The sequence below is a fragment of the Phoxinus phoxinus genome, assembly GCF_949152265.1.
Source record: "Phoxinus phoxinus genome assembly, chromosome: 9".
NCBI lineage: Eukaryota > Metazoa > Chordata > Actinopteri > Cypriniformes > Leuciscidae > Phoxinus > Phoxinus phoxinus.
The window spans coordinates 11,639,574-11,662,356 of NC_136884.1; the positions used below are offsets into that span (position 1 = coordinate 11,639,574).

Consider the following 22,783-nt stretch of genomic DNA (forward strand, 5'->3'; position numbering starts at 1 on the left):
CACGTCTTGACTCTTTCCACCTAAATCCTGTTTTTGACAAGCTGTCACTAAATAAATCCTCAACAGATCCCACACATTCTGACCGTGAAACACAACACAATATTATTGCAAAGAACCAAAACTGACTGGAAACAGTTACACTTATGTTGACAAGTAACTAGTAACAGAATAGTTTTCGGTTGCATAAAAGTCATAAAAGTTGCATGACCTTCTTCCGTGATCTTTTAATTGTAAACTTGAATCGTTTAGAATTCTGCTTGTGAGTAGCTCTTAACACAGATTTCACAACCGCTTGGTTGGTTGCAAGTCATTTTTTACAATTCATGGTTAACATTCAGGATATGACCTAAATAGCTGAACTATGAAGACATATTACTCTTTCGCCATTCATTTAGTAAATGTCTCCAGCATATTTATCATATTAAACAATTGCAATGCACATTAACCTGTGATATTTAGATAGTCAGAAAGTTCAACTTAATTTGAAGTCTAGCTGAAATCAAAATATAACCATACATTTGTCTCTTCCACCCCCCAAGAGACCATGATTAATATGATAAGCTGTCATAACTGTGATGTGTGAGCATCTCTATTTATTGTGGGATATGCGGATGTGAGTGTTTTGATTGGTCCTGTGCAATCCTGCAGCACGAAACTGCAGTGTTGACTATAATCAGGCAGAGAACAGTCCTGTAAAAGCTGTGATTTCATCCTTGTGGAGATAGCTTGAGGGGGGCCAAAAATAGAGCTGGTCAAAATCCACAAACACTCACGCAAACATCCGCACAAGCACAAACACAAACACAAACAGAGGGTTAAAGTACAGTAACACTGTATGAAATAGGAAATAGTAGAACACACACACACATACATCGAGTGAAGTCCCGCCAGACTGTGCGGCTGCATTAATAGAGTCATCTGGGAGATGAACATCAGGTGTGAATCACAGGCCTACCGGCAACACTGCTCACTGCGTCTCCACGACAACTTGCAGGTGACTCACCAACCTCTCTGGGTAAAGCTAAAGTGGTTTCCACGACAACCCTAACCCTTACCGCAGGAATGATGCCAGAGGAAAGTACTGCGGCAGGGGCCGGAGCATCCCAGGACTACAGGCATCGACCTAAACGCCACGAGGCGCCATGGGACCTAATGTTCTGTGTTTGTCAAATCAATACAGCATGGACAGTGTTCTGTGAAGTATTTATAATATATTACAATACATTATACAAAAATATACTGAAATATAATAAGAAAAGTAATGATTTGGGAAATTGGGAGCAATTGGGAATTGATTGGATTGTGAAGCATTTACTATTGTGATACTATTTTATATAATATTAATAATAATTAGGGATGTCCCGAGCCCATCTCAAGGATTGGTATCGGGGGCGATTTAGCATTTTTTTTTAACTGATCGGTCCCGGCTATCCTAACCCCGGATTTCCACCAACCACAACAGGAAAAAGAGCAGAAGAAAGAAGAGATGATCTATGCGCCAACCCAAAACAAGTTCAGATGGCAAGCAAGAGAAGAGCTTGCTAGTAGCCTATATACGCTGAGTTTCGATTCAAATTTGTGACTTCACGGGAAGGAAACCCTGACGGCAAAAAGCGCCATGCTGTTCGTTTTCTTTATTTTACAAAAGCACAATGGTTTGTTGTTTATTGTGAGTGTAGAGTGTACACAAATAAAAATAGACTCTTTACAGTTTTTACATATTTTAAGTTGTTTCTGCTGTTAAGTCTCACTTCAGTCCAGTGATGAAATATGCGTGTTCTGTAAATGGGAAGCCTCAGTTGTCTCTTCACTCGCTGTCTCCTCAATGTGCACCCGCCATTGTCACAGCATTTTAGTGAGCTCTAACACGCCAAAGAAAACTAATATTTTATGTTCAATTGTTCTATTTATTGTGTACTTTACTTTTATTACACAAGAGATGCTTTTCAGTTTTTCACCAAAAGCCTTTTTTTTTTAATCAGCCCTACAATAAAATAAGACCTATGCAAGAGCGCATTCTGTTTACTGCTCAGTGCTTTAATACACTAAAGGAGGTTGTACTGTACCAACTACCTCAGGGGGACGAAATGCCGCTAAGTAGAACAAACTGTAATTTTCACTGTCTGTTCAAAATAAATGAAAAGAAACCCAGCATCGAGGATTTGTTGCTTTTTCCTGTTGTACCGAACTCGAACCATGACCCCAAAACCGAGGTACAGTACGTACCGAACTGTGACTTCTGTGTACCGTTACACCCCTAACCCCTGCCCCTGAGAAACTCTCTGCAAAGCCCTGTATATTAGTTTTATTACAAATATTATAATAATTCAAATATAAATTATTAATTAATTATTAAAAAATATATATTATTATTAAGTATCATACTGTATATAAATTTTTATGAACATTTCACAATCCAATCAATTCCCAATGGATACAAAGTCCTGCCCATTTCTCCTTACTGAGTATCTTGTTTGACATGGAAATGCATCATAAAGAAGAAAAATGTTAATGCTTTATGTTGACTTACTGAGGTGCACAAAATATTGTTCTAATAGGTATAAATGCTGAGTTAGTGCATGTGGAGATTATTTACATCAACTTTCTATTGATTGTTTTTTTGCTAGTTTTCATTGATTAGAAGTTACCAACCGTTGCGAGGACAGGCGTTGTGGAGTTGGATGTCAAGAGAGCAAGGTTTGCGTGTGACAGCTGTAGCTACTGACTCGTAAGGGTTGTCCTCGTCCTCTGGTAAAAACACGTCCAGTGATGGAGAATGGGCAATTTCACCACATCGCTTGTCCTGCACAAACAACATAACAGAAACCAGAGTCTTTAGACAGACAGACAGATAAATAGACAGACAGACTAGATAGCTAGACAAATCATTTTGAAAAATTCAACTTTTTTCACTCTGCATCCAATTGAGAGTTTCTCCCCATGAAGACAGACTGTTCTGTCTCACGGGCACAATGACGGGGATAAACAGCCACCCATGACATCCTGCTCCATCATCTTCAGTGAAACATTGCCATCACCTCCTGCTGCCTGTTTGTCTTTATGGGTGCAACACGGCAGGCGTGTGAGGGCAACCATCCCTCAAAGTAAACATAGCACAGGCCAAGCTGCCCCCATTGTCATCGCACTTATTTCCCATGAACCCCATCGATTTCTTCTCAGATGACTATTACTCTACCTGTCAGTGCCAAATCCTGCATCACCCAGAAAGCATTAGACACATCCATCATGCGCTGGGCACAGGGGAATGACGATTTATCACATGGGATTGAAAGAAAGACCTTTGTCTCCCTCTCTCTGTCTCTCTCCTGATGTGTCTATGATACAGCTGTTCAGTTAATTCCATATAGACACTCAAGATCAGATCTTGGTTAAGAGTACATTAAATTCTCCTTCCAACATTCACTCTCCATACACACACAGGTGGTTTAAAACTATATATATATATATATATATATATATACAGTCATGGCCAAAATTGTTGGCACCCCTGGTAAATATGATCAAAACTGGCTGTAAAAAATAAATCTGCATTGTTTATCCTTTTGATCTTTCATTCAAAAAATTGACAAAATTCTAACCTTTCATTGAAGCAAAAGAATTGAAAGTGGGGCTAAATCACATTATGAAATAAATGTTTTTCTCCAAAACACGTTGGCCACAATTATTGGCACCCTTTTATTAAATACTTTTTGCAACCTCCTTTTGCCAAGATAACAGCTCTGAGTTTTCTCCTATAATGCCTGATGAGTTTGGAGAACACCTGACAAGAGATCAGAGACCATTCCTCCATACAGAATCTCTCCAGATCCTTCAGATTCCCAGATCCATGTTGGTGCTTCTTCTCTTCAGTTCAGCCCACTCATTTTCTATAGGGTTCAGGCCAGGGACTGGGATGGCCATTGCAGATCTTGGTTTTGTGCTCAGTGACCCATTTTTGTTTTGATTTTGATATTTGTTTTTGGATCACTGTCCTGTTGGAAGATCCAAACATGGCCCGTTATAAGATTTCTAGCCCCGGCTGTTAGGTTTTGATTTTTTATCTGTTGGTATTTGATCCAATCCATGATGTCATGTATCTGAACAAGATGTCCAGGACCTCTGGCAGAAAATTAGGCCCACACCAGTAAAGATACAGCAGAGTATTTCATTTTACACATGGGGTACTTTTTTATCCCTGTGTGCACCAAACCCATCTTAAGTGTTTGCTGCCAAAAAAGCTATTTTTTTTGTTTCATCTGACCATAGAACCTGTCCCGTTTGAAGTGCCAGTCGTGTCAGGTACTTTTCAAACGTTCTATGGACAGAGGAACCAAAAAAATAGCTTTTTTGGCAGCAAACACTTAAGATGGGTTTGGTGCACACAAGGATAAAAAAGTACCCCATGTGTAAAATGAAATACTCTGCTGTATCTTTACTGCTGTGGGCCTAATTTTCTGCCTGAGGTCCTGGACATCTTGTTCAGATACATGGCATCATGGATTGGATCAAATACCAACAGATAAAAAATCGAAACCTAACAGCCGGGGCTAGAAATCTTATAACGGGCCATGTTTGGATCTTCCAACAGGACAGTGATCCAAAAACAAATATCAAAATCAAAACAAAAATGGGTCACTGAGCACAAAACCAAGATCTGCAATGGCCATCCCAGTCCCTGGCCTGAACACTATAGAAAATGAGTGGGCTGAACTGAAGAGAAGAAGCACCAACATGGATCTGGGAATCTGCAGGATCTGGAGAGATTCTGTATGGAGGAATGGTCTCTGATCTCTTGTCAGGTGTTCTCCAAACTCATCAGGCATTATAGGAGAAAACTCAGAGCTATCTTGGCAAAAGGAGGTTGCAAAAAGTATTTAATAAAAGGGTGCCAATAATTGTGGCCAACGTGTTTTGGAGAAAAACATTTATTTCATAATATGATTTAGCCCCACTTTCAATTCTCTTGCTTCAATGAAAGGTTAGAATTTTGTCAATTTTTTGAATGAAAGATCAAAAGGATAAACAATGCAGATTTATTTTTTACAGCCAGTTTTGATCATATTTACCAGGGGTGCCAACAATTTTGGCCATGACTGTATATATGTATATATAACGTGGTTAAATGTGTATTAACGTGGGTATGATTATTCCTAACCGCAGGACTAATTCGTCTCCATTATGCTAGGGTGTAGGTTGTTTACTAGGTCCCTACTAGGTGTTCATTGTGGTTACTAGGTGGTTACTAGAGTGGTCTGGTTTGTTACCAGGACATTTCTAGGTGACTGTGAGCGGTGTTTGCCCATTTATAAGTCATCTCCGTAATGCTAAGTTGTTTGTTATGGGTGGTTGCTAGGGTGTTGCTAGAGTGTTCAGGACGGTTAATGTAGTTGCTATCTCATAACTACCTTTTTTGTACGTTTTCTGTATGTGTGTGTGTGTGTGTGTAGTGCTTTCCCTTGTAAAAGTTACTTCCACAATGCTAGAGTGTTCTGGGTGGTTGCTAGGGTGTTGCTAGTGTTCTGGCTGGTTGCTAGGATGTTGCTAGAAGGTTCTGGGTGGTTGCTAGGGTGTTGCTAGAGTGTTCTGGGTGATTGCTAGGGTGTTACTAGAGGGTTCTGGGTGGTTGTTAGGGTGTTGCTAGAGTGTTCTGTGTGGTTAATGTAGTTGATATCTCATAACTAGCTTTTATTGTAGGTTTTCTGTATGTGCGTGTGTGACGCTTTCCCTTGTAAAAGTTACTTCCACAATGCTAGAGTGGAAGAATTTGTTGTTCATTCTGAAGCCACTATCTGTGCCTTTCCAAATAAGGTATTCGGTCACATCCCTAGTGGTTACTAGGGTTTTCACTGTGTTTACTAGGCTGTTGCTACTAGTACAGTAGGTGGTTACTAGAGAATTGCTACTGTAGGTGATCGTGAGTGGTGCTTGCCCAAAGTCATCTCCATAATGCTAGGGAATTTGTTATGGGTGGTTCCCAGGGTGTTACTGTGTTTTGGTTGGTTACTGTGGTTGCGGTTTCATAATTAGATTTTTTTAATTTTCTGAAAATGTTGCTTACAAAATTCGCCTCAACGACAACGGGTGTTCTGGGTGGTGGTGGTTAGGTGGTTGCTTACTGGTCGAAGTCAAAAAGTCCACCCGCAATTGGCAAGTTACATACTGAAGTTTAAAACTTATGGTTATGAATGTGCCTTAGCAAATATTCATCTCATTGATCACATCCATGTAAACGTTCTACTCTTTTCCCACTTCCTCTAATGATCGTTTTCCCCTCTCTTTCCAATTGAGCCACACTGAATAAAGCTCCAGTCAGAAAGAACAGAGGCCCTCCAGAGAGCCACACAGAGAATAATAATAGAGGTGAGAAAGAGAGAAAGACGGAGATAGATCAAAGCTGCGTTTACAAGAACTTATACTTTTGGACTTTCTGTGTCAGTTTAAATAGCGTGATGGGGCGGGACAGAGGAGTCAGGCACACGCCGAGGAAAATACTGAGAGAGCAGGAAAGAGGGGAAATGCACGGGCTTTGAATCAGTGGTTTCCTGCATTGTACGCTAGCATGCACACGCTTGCACAGGAAACTACCCACTGGCAGAATCGAACGAGAAAAAACCACAGCAAAGTTGTGGATGGCAAGTTAGTTTTACTGCTGGTGAAATAATATGACTAGACAACATCCTTTTTGCTAAGCTAACCCTTATCCTGGAAGAAAACTTTAAGTAGTTTTATAAAAAAACTAAAATGTAATAAATTAATAAATACATTTATATGTAATAAACAAACAACCCAATAAATACATACATATTAGTATTATCATAAATAATAATAATTGTGATAGTAAAAATAAACAATATAATAACAATAATATTAAAGAATATAATAAAACTCAATATATAATTCTGTTGATAAAAAAAAAAGTATTTTTTGTCAGATTAGGATCTCTTCTGAGAACAATTTTGTCCCAAATCTATAAGCACATACACACACACACACACACACACATACACACACGAGTATACAGTGCACACTTACGTTAAAGAAGTTCAGTACCTGTTTATCTCTAGCAGATCCTGACTTCTTCACTGTGACTGAATTTCAACTCTTCAGCGTACGACCAAAGCGACCCCGCAGCGCCTGACTGTCCGAGCACACTACAACTCTTGTTCTCTTTCTCTATCTCTCTCTGACAGCAGAGACAGGAACTTCATTTTTTTTTTCTCAGAAAAGGAAGACTACCCAACAAACAGACGCGGTTAAAGTCAGCAATTAGCATGCCGATACAGAGCTGCAGTCGCTGGACTCGGATTCAAATAGGAAATCTGCCCGGACGTCCCTCAGTCACGTCTACAATCTTCAGCCGCGCATGTGACTGGGGCCTGACAGACTTTACTGCCGGCTTAACTCTTGTCTTCCTCCCCTTCTCATTCTCATCTTTAATCAGCACGTTTCGCTTTATTCCCTTTGGTTTTCTTCACATTTATCATTTGTCTCTCGCTACTTTCTCAGTTGATACAGTATCTGATCTGGATGGCCTCTGTCATTTCCTGTGCTTTTCTAATCTGAGCTCTGCATATTTTAGAGGAGGACCCCACAGCATAAAAGGCCCTCAGAGACCTTCTCAGAACATATAGGAGGATTGATATAAAGCGAGAGAGGGAAGATATGTTTGGTCATGTGCTTTAGAGGAGGGCTTTGCATGCAGAGATGATACCAGTGGTGGGAAGGAAGGCTTACACAATTTTGTTGCAATATGCTTCACAGCGAGGCTTCATTATAAACTGAACAAACAATAAGCGGGAAAATGAAGGCACTACAAAATAAATAACATCAGCAAGATAAAGTAGCCTGTTCAAGACAGCCGTTTTCTCACTAAAAGACTTCCAGCCAACATAATATCATCCTGCCTGATATTTAACAGACTTAGTGCAAGACATGATATAGAAAGAGAGAGAAAACATAGTTGGAGAAAGAGAATAAAGCATGAAAAGCGAAAATTAGCAAATTAAAGTGGCAATGATTTCCGACTTTCATAAAAATGCCTGACTACAGTTATTACCTTCTTCTATTAAACACCTTTGCAGATTTAGCACCTGCTCCCAATCTAACTATGAATTCTGTGATGCTCTTTTGCTTCAGCACACCGGATGAGGTACATCTGCAGGTCAAACCCCAAAAGCTGAGAGGACTAGATGTTTTTTGTGATTTAAAGGCCTGAAGGCTTTGTTTAAGGCTTTGTTTAGTCAGTGAATGCTAACAAATATGACCTTTTGCCACACATGTTAATGCTAATTGGATTGAGAACATCGACTGTTATATAAAACAGTATTTCGCATTGTTCAATTGAAAATAAATCTATATTGTCGTTTGAAAAATTATTTTCCCAACTACATCTGTGGCAAACCGCACAGACTATTGTTATTCGTAGCATCACACCTCTCTTTGTAAAACACTGTCACGAAACCCATTAAAACGTCAAGGTCCATCATTATGTTGTTCCTTATGTTTGTGTTTTTCGGGGGGTGATTTGAGTCCTGGAGTTATGGCAATAAAAGTAAAAAACAAGTTTGGGCTTTCTGGCAGACCTAATTAAATGACTTGAGTATGGCAGGTCTTTCGGGTTTTGATGTATTTCCTACTAAATCAGGAAATCGGGGGAAAGAAATAATTGAAGGGATACACAACAGTCAATAAGCTTTAGATGCATTACTTGTGAACTTTTGAAATGGCTTCAACACTAAGAGACATATGGACTGAAAAAAACAACAACAAAAAAAACATATGGCCGTGTGTCCACCACGCTAAGTCTTTAGCCAGCTAGGCGCTCTGCTAAAAAAGGCCTAGCTGTGGGCGCTTGAAAGCGTTTTGGCAGCGCAATATTTTTTCAGTTGAGACGCTTCGTTGCTATGATACAGAATATCCGCGGCACAGTTTTTGTTCGGTTAGCTCTGCTGGTTGATGTCGTTGTACAGAAAGAATGTTGTGACAGTTGATCGGTGTGGTATTTGTCCCGCCCCTTCTGCACTGTGATTGGACGGTTGGTTAAAAAGTGACAGTGAAGAGCTGTTCAACTTTTTTACCTAAAGTTGAACATTCTTCAACTCTCGGCGACCTGTAAAAAACGCTCAGCGCCTCTTTATGCTCATGGTGTTTTAAAACGCGGCGCTCCCATTGAAAACAATTGGAGAGAAAAAACACGCAGCCGCGTGAAAAAAACGCTTTGGTGGACACGCGGCCTATGCATGGCTTCAAAGCATTAGTAACAGGCATGGATTTAAAGCCACAATTGTGGTTCAAGTTAAATTTTCCTCTGAGGTAAAAGTATCTCTTTGATTAATTTAGCTAAAACTGTTTTGGAACTAGGGGTGGGGCATTCTCATTGTAGAGATCCTCTGATTGGACAAAAATCTGTCTGGTGCAGGATGAGTCATCAACAGTTTTATTCTGTTTTCCCAGAAGGGGAACAGGCATTAACTTTTATAAGTTAACTAAACTTTTAAAGAGGGAGAGTGACGAGCAAGTGACAATATGAAAAAACAAGCAAAAAGCATGACAAAGAAGGAAAACACTAAGCTTGTCAACCACACACACTCTGAGCAGATACAGTAGTCCATAAAGGGCCAGTAGGCAGACCGGAGGCATTTTGAGCTTTCAGTCCTCATGAGAGCTTTCTTATGCAGGAATAAACCGTCATCACCTTATCACGCACAGCCTGTACAGTCTAGGAGAAGTTAACATTCATTAGTTGCCCTAATTATCTCTCAGCACCTAGGAGGAAGTGCGGAAACCTTCTCGGTAGATGAAGCCACTGTCGGGGTTCTGAGATTTTAAACATGAGTCACGGATGTACAAAAGAGATTATGCCACACTGTGGGAGAGGAGGAGGAGGACGATGAAGATTAAAACAAATATGACGGAGGAAACATTTAATGCAATCACTCGAGGGGACCCTGCTGCTTTTGGAATAACTACAGTCAAGGCTTTCCTTTATATTTATACGGTATAACAAAAGCGCCAGCGTGAGTAATCCGAGCGCTTAACAGCGATGATTTCCACCGTGGAGAGTCAGAGACTGCGTAAATGCTCACCAAGAACAGCAGAAGTAATGATGGTGGTCGTTCATTCAATTTTAATGCCACACAAAATTGGTATCAAGAGAACTGCACAAACACAGATAGGAACGAAGCATATGAGAAAATGTCATTGTGTCTAGTCGCTTGGTGGTAAATAACTTTTACTACTGAAATCACTCCTAAAACAAGTTAATGTTTTTTATAAATCATCCACTAATAAGAAGTTCATGTTGAATCCAGCTTTATGAAGGCTGTATATTTATATGCAGTAAAGCCCGTTCTCACTCAATCTCCTGTAAATGGCTTTAAACGGCTCATAAAATACAACCAGTCGTTTAGGATTCTTATCCCAGCACTGTTTTCAGAGTGATCTATAAACACAGGGAGCGGCTCCTAAATCACACTGGGCAGTTAGTGAGACCACTGGGACATAAGTTTCCTCTAATATAAACTCACACACACACACACATATAACGCCAATCTGCTCGATTAAAATGGACAATACACATGAAAAACTTCACTTCCCAGAGCACTTGATTATTGTAGCTGTAATTAGTGGCTTTTGTAAGAGGACAAAGTCATTGGGCTGGACAAGACCAACCAAATTAAGCAATGAAATGCCATAATTTAGCCGTAAGTAATCCATACTGTATGCAAACTGAGGATAACAATAAAATAAATTATCAGAACAACAAAAAGCAACCTCAAAACCACTTTAGTGATGGCAATCAGTGGTGCTACGGTTATATGTGTGTGTGTGTGTGTGTGTGAGTGTGAGTGTGTGTGTGTGTGTGTGTGTGTGTGTGTGTGTAAAACAGTAATATAGTGAAAAATTATTACAATTTAAAACAACTGTTTTCTATTTTAATATATTTAAAAATGCCAATTATTCTTGTAATGCTGAATTGTCAGCATGATTACTCAGTGTTACATGATCCTTCAGAAATCATTCTAAAATGATGATTTACTGCTCAAGAAACATTCATTATTATTATCAAAGTTGAAAACACTATAAATGTATTTCTGCCTAATATTTTAGTGGAAATTATAATACATTTTGATCAGGATTTAATGAATAGAAATGTCAAAAGAACAGCATTTACTGTATTTGAAATCAAAGTATCTTGGAACATTATAACAGTGTTTACTGTCACTTTTGATCATTTTAATGCGTCCTTACTCCTTGCTGAATAAAAGTATTAATTTCTTTGAAGAGGAAAAAAATCTTACTGACCCCAAACTTTTTAACTGTAATGTATATTTAAAAAATATCATAATATAAATGTACTGTATAATAGGAATGCTTATTATTGTAAGCATGAGTTAATATTGCCTATAATTTGCTCTCTAAGAAATACTTTCTTCATGAAGAACAATCAAAATCCCTAAGCCTAAGAAATTTGGTGTATTAAAGTAAAAAAATAAAATAAAAAGAAACATTCATAAATGTTTAGCATAAAGTGTGTTTCAACCCCCCCAAACAGCACTTTTTGGTCATTTACAGTTCAATTATATTGTAGTCATCTAAAACAGGTATTTTCCAGGAAGCATGAAAATGTCACAAAAGAATGTCTGTTTGTAAACAGTAATTTCATCTGCAGAGAAAAAACATGGCAAAGCAGATGCTACAGATGGGAGCGCTTACTCTGGTCTGAAATCACAAGACATTTTCAGCATAAACACGAAAAGCATGTTTGCTGACTGCAGCACTTGGATTAAAGGGGGGGAGCGCAAACCGTAGAAACAAACAACACAAATGCACAGGCCCAGATTTAAAATATGCAAATGTATGACGTAACAGGAAAAACAAAAACAAGAATGGATAGGAAAATAATAAAAGAGAGGCAGAGGAATGCTGGAGCAGCTTGAATGGGAAAGCAGATGCTGATACCCAGTGTCTCTCTCTCCGTCTCTGGATGTTTTCTCTGGATGTTATTGCGCAGTGCTGTGACGCACCTGTTTTGATGGAGACTCAGATCTGTCAATTGAGAAGTGGGTGGATATCCCACGCCTTGCACTTTATGAATTCTGTGTCTCCTAGCAACTACGAGAACCCCTCAGAATCCGTGTGCATCTCTCTCTCCCTGCGGAGGAGAGCCAGTGACGGAGTTCAGGATAGGTTTGCGGGTGCAGAAGTATGACTCGCGGTCCAAGGAACCCCAACTTGGAGCTCGAGTCTCCCCTCCCCCACCTTCACTATCCCTGTTTCCATGGTAGCGGTAGGTCTCCTCACATGGCGCAGGTGGGCGGATCAGCGTGTGACACGGTTACACTTCCTGTGGGATAATTAGACTTCCTGTCTGAGGGATGGGAATCCCTCTTGCTCATTCTGGCATTATGAAAGCATCCTAAACATCAATCCACTCAACATTTCCACATTTATCTTTTCATCCACAATCAGAATTAAAGATAAAAAGATTTTTTTTAGAAGTCTTTGAAGATCTTCGCGGTTAGTTGGCTAAGATTCCCATAACAACATGTCATGACTTACATACCTGATTGATCTTGCATTTTGCCATGAGAATTAATATAAATAAATCAATATGAATATAAAACTTTACAATAGGGATCTTTAATTCCCATTTAGGGGTCCACCAATTATTTTTGTGAAAGAAATTTAAATAAAATCTCAAACAAAAATACAAAAAATAAGAATGCATCATACTTTACTTTGTTTTCATAGTTAATAATATTAATATAAAATATAAAATTGTATTTGTAAAATAAGAAATATAAATCAATTCATAATGAGATAGATGATGAGACATAATGAGACTACTTTATGACCAATGTTAGGGAAAGTTACTTTTAAAAGTGATGTTACGTTACTTCTCCGTTACATTTTCTCACCTGGGTTGAACTTGCTTGTTTGTTTTTTAATAACAGAATAAAGTTATATTTTTGGCCAATGTAAAGGTCCGTTCACACCAAAAGATAAACGAATAAGGCTAAAAGAAAATACAAATGTGATAGCTAAAGTTTAGCTAAAGTCATTTTTGCTTATTCGTATGGTTGAATTGGATCATCAAAGATCATCAGCAAAGACACTGGTTAATAAAGTGAGATTAAATACATAAAGCATGTGTGTTAATTAACATATTTTAATTATTGCAGGTTTGCGTAATAGAAATAAAGTTTGCAGTTTACTGTTTTTATTCATTTTGAGGATTACTGAATCAGTTTTTGTGCAAGTGAGATGAGTATGCTCACATTTAATCTAGAACAATACAATATCCATCATGTTCACACAGCGCACACAACGCCTCTGCACTCATCCTGATTTCTCTCAACATGGAGACAGGAGAGAAGTCAGTCAATAAACAAACATAAAACTAAATAAATTGTGCTACTTATTTGAAAAAGTAACTTTACTAGTTACTTGAAAAAGTAATCTGATTACATAACTCGCGTTACTTGTAATTACCCCAAACATGATTGATACATTTATTTCTTTAAAAAATTCTTTATCCACTAAGGAGTCTGTGGCTGCACAGTAAAGAAAGGAAGTGTGAGACTGTGTGTACCTGAGAAAAGCCCAGGTTTCTGCAGCCGTTGCAAGGAGTGAGCGCCTCCCACAGGCCTGATGGTCCACAGCTCTTTTCCTCCTCTTCCATCGCCGGGGGCAACGGGGGTGTGGGACGCTACAGCCAGGTGGACAGAGATACATACAGTTACATAAAGACAATCCAGAGAGAAACGAATGGGAGAAATCCTAAAAGGTTTAGCCTTACACCTAAATGAGCGAATCAGCATTTTGTTAGAGGAATTCAGTCTAGATTAGCCCTTTTGGAGCCAAATAAGCTACATTTGGACTAAACTTTTGTTCGATTTTATTGCCGATTCGTAATTGAAACAATCTTGAAAAACTGTTTTGGACATTCCTCATTCAAGTAGGTAGGAACTGTTATGTACAGACACTTGAACCAACTTGTTCGCTCGCAAAAAAAAAAAAAAAAACAGTGTGTTCTTTGCGAGCGAACACAATTTATCGGTGTAACACAAACATTTTGCGAGTGGACTTAAAGTTTTTTGGGGAAACGCAAAACAGTTGCGAGAGAGTGGAAAAGCATTGACAAATAATTTCCATCTCATTCTTTTTTCCTTCACCATGTCCCTTTAGGGGCTCCGTAGTTCTGTACAAATGTGAACTGACTTACTTTGATAGGACTTTTGATAAGTGTCTTTCTCGGTTTCACTCTATAGTCCAACATGAACACTTGCTTTGCTTGTCTGAGACTTTTAGACGTTTTTTCTGTGACATTTAGACTTTTTAAAACATGACTCATGATTTAAACATGTGACTCTCAATGACCCATTTTGTCTGATTCTTTTCCTAAGCTTTTTTGTAACTCCAGAACTCACGTAGAAACACATTCCTAGTCGTGTTGAGCCCCAAAAACTAAAACATACAAGTATCATATACAAACGTGATGTGTATTTCATTTGTGTATGATACTGATGTGAAACAATGATCATGTGCTTCAAATATTTGCTTTCCTGTATCTCATTCAGTAGTTCATGGGTTAGATTCCCAGGAAAAGTAAGAACTAAAAAAAGGGGTAAACGTGTACCTTGAAAGCAATGTAAGTTGCACTGGATAAAAGAAACTGCCAAATGCATAAATGTCAATGTAAATAGGCAAGGAAAAAATAGCTGAATAGTTCCTTTGACATAAGCAAAACAATACATTTTTAATTTTTAAAAATGAAAATATTGTTGTCTGACTGCATGTATGGACTGTAAAATGTTCCCAGACCCCATTTATAGATGCTGGAAAGCACTCTAACCCCTTCAGTCAAGTCTTGGGAGTTTTTGACATGTGACTGGAATCGATCGGAAGAGTGTTTGTGTGCGTGCGTGTCTTTGCTTGTTTATCTGGGCTCTGCAGTCTTTGATCGATTGACCCGACACAAACGCGTTTAATTGTATCGATCAAACAAACGCAGTGGAGTATACCGTGATCCAGTGGTCACTGCGACAGATCTTCAGCAAATAACCATTGCTTAACGTTCCAGTGCACACTTTCCTAATGCACAGATTACCTGTCCCTTAAATAAAGTAAAATGACCTCCCTCAGCCAGCAGTGTGATGAACCCACATCAAAAATAAGATTCTGTTTGTGTTAAATAACGTCAGTGATTAAATCTGGGGCTGTTTAGAGCTATAAATATATATTTATGAGATTATATAAATTGAAGGGATACCCAGCACTGCACCCAGTGTTTAGTTGTGTGTTCCCTCTGCTGGCCAGAGTGAGATACTGCATCAACAGTGAAAATCTCATTAGGATCTCTTGAATCTTGATATTGATCGATTGACGTGACTGATTTCATTTTCTTGGAAAACAAAACTATTTTTGATATTTTAGAGGGGCGTATTCATGATTAAACGTTTCTAATCATTGTGTAAAACCTGTTCAAAAACCACCAAAAAGCCACAAACTGTATTGTATATTCTTCTCAAGCACACCTTGTTTATTCGAGTGAGAGTGCCGTTGCGTTCCTCGTCAGACAGCCGCCCACTGCCGAAGCTCTCCATGGACTGAGAGTGAGAAGAGATGGTCTGACAAAGCTCCTCAAAGGAGCAATCCTTATCACGGCAGCTCTTTATTTCATTCAGCAACTTGGACAACTCCCCTGTTACTGCATCATCTACAAAGGGAAGGAGAAAGAGGGAGAGAGAATTCAATTTCAAACTATGAATTTTAATGAATTAAAAAGTACTGAGTTTATGGTGAAACAGAGGAATTATTTTTCTTTTTATTTAAAATTGTTCTTTTTATTTTATTTAAACTTTTTATTTTAAGGTTATTATTTCTTAGTTAAATATATATATATATAAATATAAATGTTTACAATTATATATATATATATATATATAATTTTACTGTATTTCATATTTATATTCTTTTATTTTCTACTACTTACTGTATATAACATTTTGTTTATTACTATTACTTACAAAACGCTGTGTGCAATAGTGCAAACACTTCAGAAATAAAAAGTACAGTGGTAACACTTTACAATAAGGTTCATTTATTAAACATTAGTTAATGTATTGACTAACATGAACTTCCCATGAGCAATACATTTGTTACTGTTTTTGTTCATCTTTGTTAACGTTAATAATAAAAATACAGCTGTTGTAAAAAATACATTGTTTGTTCATGTTAGTTCACAGGGCATTAACTAATGCTAACAAGATTTTTATAAAGTATTAGTAAATGTTGAAATTAACATTATAACAAAGATTTTAAAAAAAATGCTGAATAAGTGCAGTTCATTATTAGTTCATGTTAACTAATGTAGTTAACTACTGTTAACTAATGAACCTTATTGTAAAGTGTTACCAGTACAGTTTTGTCACGTCAAATTAGCACAATATAATAAAATACATTTTAAATTGTATGCATTTATGGAATGTATCATTCTACCAAAAGCACATCAAATTTCTCTGTTAGGGCTTTTAAATAAATGTTTACTTACAGAGCATTCATCGCGAGAGCCGACCTATTTATTTTTATTCTCTTGTCTGTTTTTCGATATTTAATCAGGGACAAATGCTTGTTTTCTGCCACCGACTCAGTGTGTGCTGATGTGTGCTAACAGTCATTTTGTGGTTGGCAGACTCTCGGATTTACCTGTTATCCTTACCAAAATGCTACTCCAGCTGAAACGAAAGACGCACATCCAGCAGTTATTTAGAAAGAGTACAAAGGGAATGAGTGAGACTGCGCTGCAACAACTGACCACTGGGGGCGCTGCTGACTGCACTTTCTTCATAATGAACATCCACGACTCAAAACATACTCATTTATGTCACTATTTGTGTTCCTGTTATCAAAATACTCAGCAAAATAAGATTATTCTTAATTAAAAGCAATATTTAAGTGATTTAGGCATTCAAACATAGGATTAAACAGTAAAATATTTGCTAGGGAAAAAAACAAAGCAGAAGACAATGTGCTGTAATACTATCCCTTGACCACTGAGTGTCGCACTGCACACTAAAATACATGAAAGTGACAGCAGTCGTGATGAGCCGTAAGCATTTGGATGAGTCTGTCTACTTTTAAACATGAACTTTTAATTTAAGTGTTAAAATAGTGTATTTAGCTATTCTATTTTAGCTAGTTTATTAAATGAATTATTGTATGATGGTTTTGATTGCCAGATCAGTGAAAACTGCAATGTTCTTAATACATTCAATCACACATACTTTTATGCCGCAGAGACGGGGAGGGCACAGGTGAGGGTATTGATGTGCGTGGCGTTGGTATTGGTATTGGGCGCTGCCGTGCTAAATCTTCATGGAAATTCCCTCTGTCACAATCTGACATCATATAATCTAGAGAGACAGAGATAAATTCATTTACAGTGCACAGATAAATACAACCACACAAGTACATTGACGTGTCAGTTTGCTCAGTTTTAGGACAGCATCTTGTTGTTTAAAAACAAAAGCACCCTCGGTTGGTAAAAACCAAAATGTGCTGCTGTAATTGCAGCTCTAAAAAAATATAGGCTGCACAAGCCACATGATAACCATGAAAACAATAATAGTTTCAGACTCCCGTCAAAGACTGTAGATTATAAAACCACAGCAAGCGTGAGTTTGAGATTCCTTCACTCTGGGGATTCGGGGTTCATTGACCACACAGAGACAGGGAGGAGAACTTTAATGTTGCCTCTGTCCTATAGGATGAAGAGTGATTTAGACTTCACGTGTCCAAAGACGACATTTTCGAACAGTAACAGTCCTAAACTCCCAGTTTCACAACCCTCAGAAATGTATAACGCTGGGAATAAAGTGGAAACAACAAGAGAGCTAAAATGAATTTAATTTCAAAACAAGATAACCACATCTTATTATTTTACGAGGGTGTGTTTTTGAAAGCAGAGATGGAACATTGGGTTCAAACACCCAATGTGCTGTATGATAAACTCTGCTGGAAAGAATGAGTTAAGTAGGATCAGTGTATGAAGGAAGATGGAATCAGACTTCAGAATCATCCAAGATATTATAATACCGAAAATGGCCTAAAGTAGTAATAATATGTGTATAACAAAGTAATAAACATGTAATAACTCCAAGATCTCATACATATAGACATGTGCCGATTTTCGGTAATTCGATAAATCACGATAATGAATATACACGATATTGTTATCGTGGGCACTTCAAAATACCGTAAAAAATAATAGATCCGAATTTTTATTTTTAGAACGTGCATTATAGCTTATTTTCCATCAACCGCTTGAACAAACACTGCGTATATGCTGCGCAGAACACGTGAGCGCACCCGGATGTAAACAGTGTTCACGTCACATGAAGAATCACACTGCACGCAGTGCGCGCCACGGCGGCCACAGACGCCGCATTCAAATTCTCACATGAAGAAGAAGAATGGCGGAAGGAGGAACGCTGCCGACAATTTATCCCCCTTCAAAAAGGGTAAAGTTAGATGTTTGGAAATATTTTGGGTTCCAAAAAAATGCAGAGGGATTGCTGATCGAAGACAGTTTTAGAAGAAGAGTTAAGAGTTAGCATGAACTCCACTTGTAACACTTAAGTTCGCGTCTCGTATTTTATCAACAAAAATGCAATATTCAGCTAAAAGTTATGTAATTAATAATGGAAGTTAGGCAGAATAATAATAATAATAAAAAAATAAACACCATCACAGTGTGACTGTGTGAGTAAATTATGTTTATAGATGTTTACAAGAGAGTACAAGCTTAAGCTCGTGTTTTCCATTACTAAAATCTAGTATTGAATGACAGAAGCATGTAGTTAAAAGTTGGAATTTGGATTATTTTTAATCTAACAAATAAAAAACGAAAATGTACTTTGCTTGTATTCTCTGTCTGAACAGCATGTTTTATTTATATTTATTTGTATTTAAATGTTTGAGTTACTTTTAGTTCATTAAAAAGTTATTAAAGTTACTAAAAGGACAAAACTTAAGTTTGTTTCTTTTTTTATCCTGTTTCTCTTGTAAAATTACAATATCGTGATAATACCGTATACCGTGATAAATGCTCTCTCAATTAATCGCAGCATGAAAAAGTGATACCGGCACATGCCTACATACATACCTCAACAAAATGAGTAAAGATTCAGTATTGTTGGTATTTTGGCATCAAATATTTCAAGGAACAAGGATTTCTCACACGCACTAAACAACCATTGTTCTCAATCTAACACAAACTTCCTGGAACGAACTTTATCAATCTGCAAGCATCCGCCTTCTGATCTCCACCAGGAACACGATCTCTCATCAGCTTGTGCACGTGTGTGTGTGAGTGTGCTTGTCTGTTTAAGGGCTTTTTTGTTTGCTTTAAAATGCGTGTGCAAGTAAGTCTGGCAAATGCTTTACCTTGTATGAGAGAAGCAATTTGTTGTGATTTCTGAGACGGATGTTCTCTCAGTACGTCTAGAGCAGTTCTTCCCTGACAATCTCTTATGTTGGCATCAATCCCTGAGAAAAAAAAATAGAAAAAGAAGAAGAAAAAAGGTTAATTTTGTATTTGATTTTTGGTTTCTTTAATTTTTCTTAATTTGTATCTTTTTCGTTAATTTTTTTGTTTAAAAAACTAGTTTGTGTATTACTTTTAGTTTATATTTTAATATATTTTAATTTTTTTATATTCCTGAGAAAGCAACACCACAAAACTGTTCCATCTGCCTATAATGGCACGACACTTAATAAGAAAATACAACAAGAGAACGGTGGTTAGTCAATTAGATGGCTGCGTCTTGTTTAATTAAGAGGTGCTTTTTGACAGAACACAGTGAACATGATCCAAAGTGAAGCTTGGGATATTCATTTAAATATGAAAACTGATATGAAAGAAAATATGAAAGAATTCATTTGAATTTTTGCACCACATTTAAAGTTTCAGTTTAGTTTTCAACCAGTTTACTTTTTGTTTTAACAAAAATATTCATATAAATTACGGTAAATATTATTAAATATTTGTAATATTTATTTTATTTTTAATGGAAATGATACAATAGAAAAATCCAGACTTCTTCTCATAAACCCATTAAACAATTTTCCCAAAATAAAACATTCCATAACAATAAAACTATGACAGAGTGGTTACACCGCCCTTTCCTTATTTAACAAGATCCGCAATCTCCAGTTCCTGTTGCACAGCTGGCACACTGACAGGGAAGCTGTTAGGTCACAGGTCGCACAAGTAGTTTAAACAAACCATGGCCGTGCAACATCCCCATCCTAACCCCACACACATACACTTCCCCAAGACATACCTGAGTCAAGCAGTAGCTGAACTACATCCATCTTTCCGAAGAGAGCGGCTTCGTGGAGAGCGCTTCCTTTCTCTGTCTAGAGACAGAAAGATTTGAAGTCAATATTTGAAGCCTAAACGCCTCGCATAAAGAAGTAAACGGCAGTAATACACTACGGCGTCATTACTACTTGCAGTCTATCAGCTGTCTACTGGGGCGACTGGCAGGGTATTTTATATCACGCTCACTGTGAAGTACTTAACTACACCCAATTTAGCTCTGGAAACATTTATTCAGTGTACTACAATTAACTACAATGGCGCTGTGAATTTATGAGGCTGACTGACGGGAGCTTGAGAGGGAAAGGAACGGGCAAATTAGACCGAACGGCAGTCGAGACAGATTACGAGAGCTTCTTGCACTGGTGAGTGTGGTCATTTTAATAGGCCACCGGGAGACCGAAAACGATCCCAAATCAAATTGGCCCTCTCAGGCCTTCATTAGTACAGAGGTATCTGTACAACTCAAGACAAGTGCAAGATGTGATGATGCAATACACTAGTGCTGGGTATCGATTCAAATTTCAAGAATCGATTCGATTCCGATTCTCAAGATCTTGAATCGATTATCATTATTCGATTCGATTCGATTCGATCCGATCTGATCCAATCTTTTTTAAAATCAAAAGTTTTTATTGTTCATGAACAATCAAGTTTTTGTATTAAATAACATTCACAAACATACATTAATGTTGTAAAAATGTATTGTTCACTCAATGTATTGATGTTAGATAAGGCATTAATGTTAATGAATGGTATCTTAATGTAGTGTTACCAACTAAACAGGAGATAAAACGTGTTTTATTTGACTTGACTGTCCTTTTATTTAATCCAAAACTTCGTTCATATTTAGAAGGCCTTTTAAACTAGATACAACCGCACACGATACCACTTTAGGGGCCGTTCACATATCGCGTTTTATGCGCGTGCAAATTCAGTGAGAAGCACTTCAATGCATCTCAACAGGTCATGTGACAAAAACCAGCGGTCTTTCCGTAACAACATGGAAAGCTCGGCCGAACAGCTGACCATAGCTGTACAGGGCGGCTTTTTATTTCTCATCTCAATTAATATATCTAGTAGTAAAGCTAATGCAAGGGCTAGAAATCAATTAATTATTTGATGATACTTCCTTGTCATCATGGAGAGCGCAGTTTGCACCGCTTTCTCCTCATCACAAGCGCGTGCTTTCCCCTTGCGTCTGTCGTTGCTATGCAACCATGAACAGAGGCGCGCTTAGAAAACGAATTTGCACGCGCAAAAAACGCGCTATGAACGGCTCTTTCCTCCTCTCTTGTCAACAAGTGGATTCAGAGAAACCGCATTAGCAGCGCCGCCGGTCGCCATGTCTCGGTGTGTTTATGGGGAAAATGTAGGCCTGTTATTAAATCGATCCTCTGAGTTACGGATCGATCTTTAGAAATTAATATGAAAATCGATTCAGAATTGGTGAATCGATTTTTTCAACACAGCACTACAATACACATTAAACAAGAACTACAGGGACTCACTGTAACACTTAATCCTGCACCTCATATTGCTGCGAAAACAGCACTGACCTTCTGCAAAGCAGTCTGGGAGAGCCAAAACTAAAGCAAAATTAGGCACTGTTTTTGTCTAGAAATAGTACTAATGGCATTAAATTTTTTTTTTCTTAATAGTCCTGATAGATCATGTTAAGTTTAAGTCTTTGTAACATTGTAACATTCTTACCATCCCTATGTGCTTTTAAAAAAAAAAATCACGTACATGTCTAATGAACGTCTTTGGCCGCTGTATAGTATTGTGGGCTCTGGGATGTTTGGCAGGTAGGAATGCTCAAAATCTGATTTGGTATATAGCCAATTTTCTGGGTCAATTTCAAATCAAGTGAGAGCACTGCAAATTTCTGAACTGGAACCGCTTTTGGGATGGTCTCATTGGTCAACAGATGTCTACGTCACAGAGTCTTGCAGCAAAAACAAAGACATTTTTCGTTTTCATACCAATTACAATTTTTATATATAGGATCTAGGGATGTATCATCCCCATTTAAATCAATTGAGTATTGTTTTCTGATATGCACCCTATACAGTAGAATATGTTATTACATTACACTGCACTCATCGCCATTTTCACTCGCGTTTTGTGTCTTTTGCAGCTTCTCGCGCGGCGTTCTAAAAATGTGTCACTCAAGTTAAAAGTAGTTCAACTTTTAAAAAACGCATCTCGAGACATTGTGTTTCTTCTATTCCAAAACCCTGTGTCTTGAGTTTTTAAATGCGAAAACAAGTTCTGTGTGAATGGAAGAAGCTTGTGTCTCAAGTTCTGTTCCATTCAGTCGGGGCGGTCGTATTGTTCTTGATCACAAGAACGCATCCTGTGAACGCCCACGAGTCTGCAGAAAGTTCTTAGAGA

General features: G+C 37.9%; 1 protein-coding gene across 10 annotated transcripts in view; it reads right to left on the reverse strand.

Annotated features, from left to right (window-relative positions):
- Positions 1 to 22,783, reverse strand: part of anks1b (ankyrin repeat and sterile alpha motif domain containing 1B) — a 153,333-nt gene that overhangs the window by 81,229 nt on the left and 49,321 nt on the right. For 9 of the 10 annotated variants that reach the window (XM_079624187.1, XM_079624186.1, XM_079624188.1 and 6 more), the window contains 6 exons: positions 20,349 to 20,424; positions 19,450 to 19,551; positions 17,289 to 17,417; positions 15,540 to 15,721; positions 13,595 to 13,711; positions 2,653 to 2,803 (listed from right to left, as the gene is read on the reverse strand). In XM_079624187.1, the coding sequence (XP_079480313.1) occupies positions 2,653 to 2,803; positions 13,595 to 13,711; positions 15,540 to 15,721; positions 17,289 to 17,417; positions 19,450 to 19,551; positions 20,349 to 20,424 (757 nt within the window). Of the gene's footprint in view, positions 1 to 2,652; positions 2,804 to 7,050; positions 7,189 to 13,594; positions 13,712 to 15,539; positions 15,722 to 17,288; positions 17,418 to 19,449; positions 19,552 to 20,348; positions 20,425 to 22,783 lie in introns of those variants that run through there. The other variant, XM_079624180.1, reaches the window with a different exon arrangement.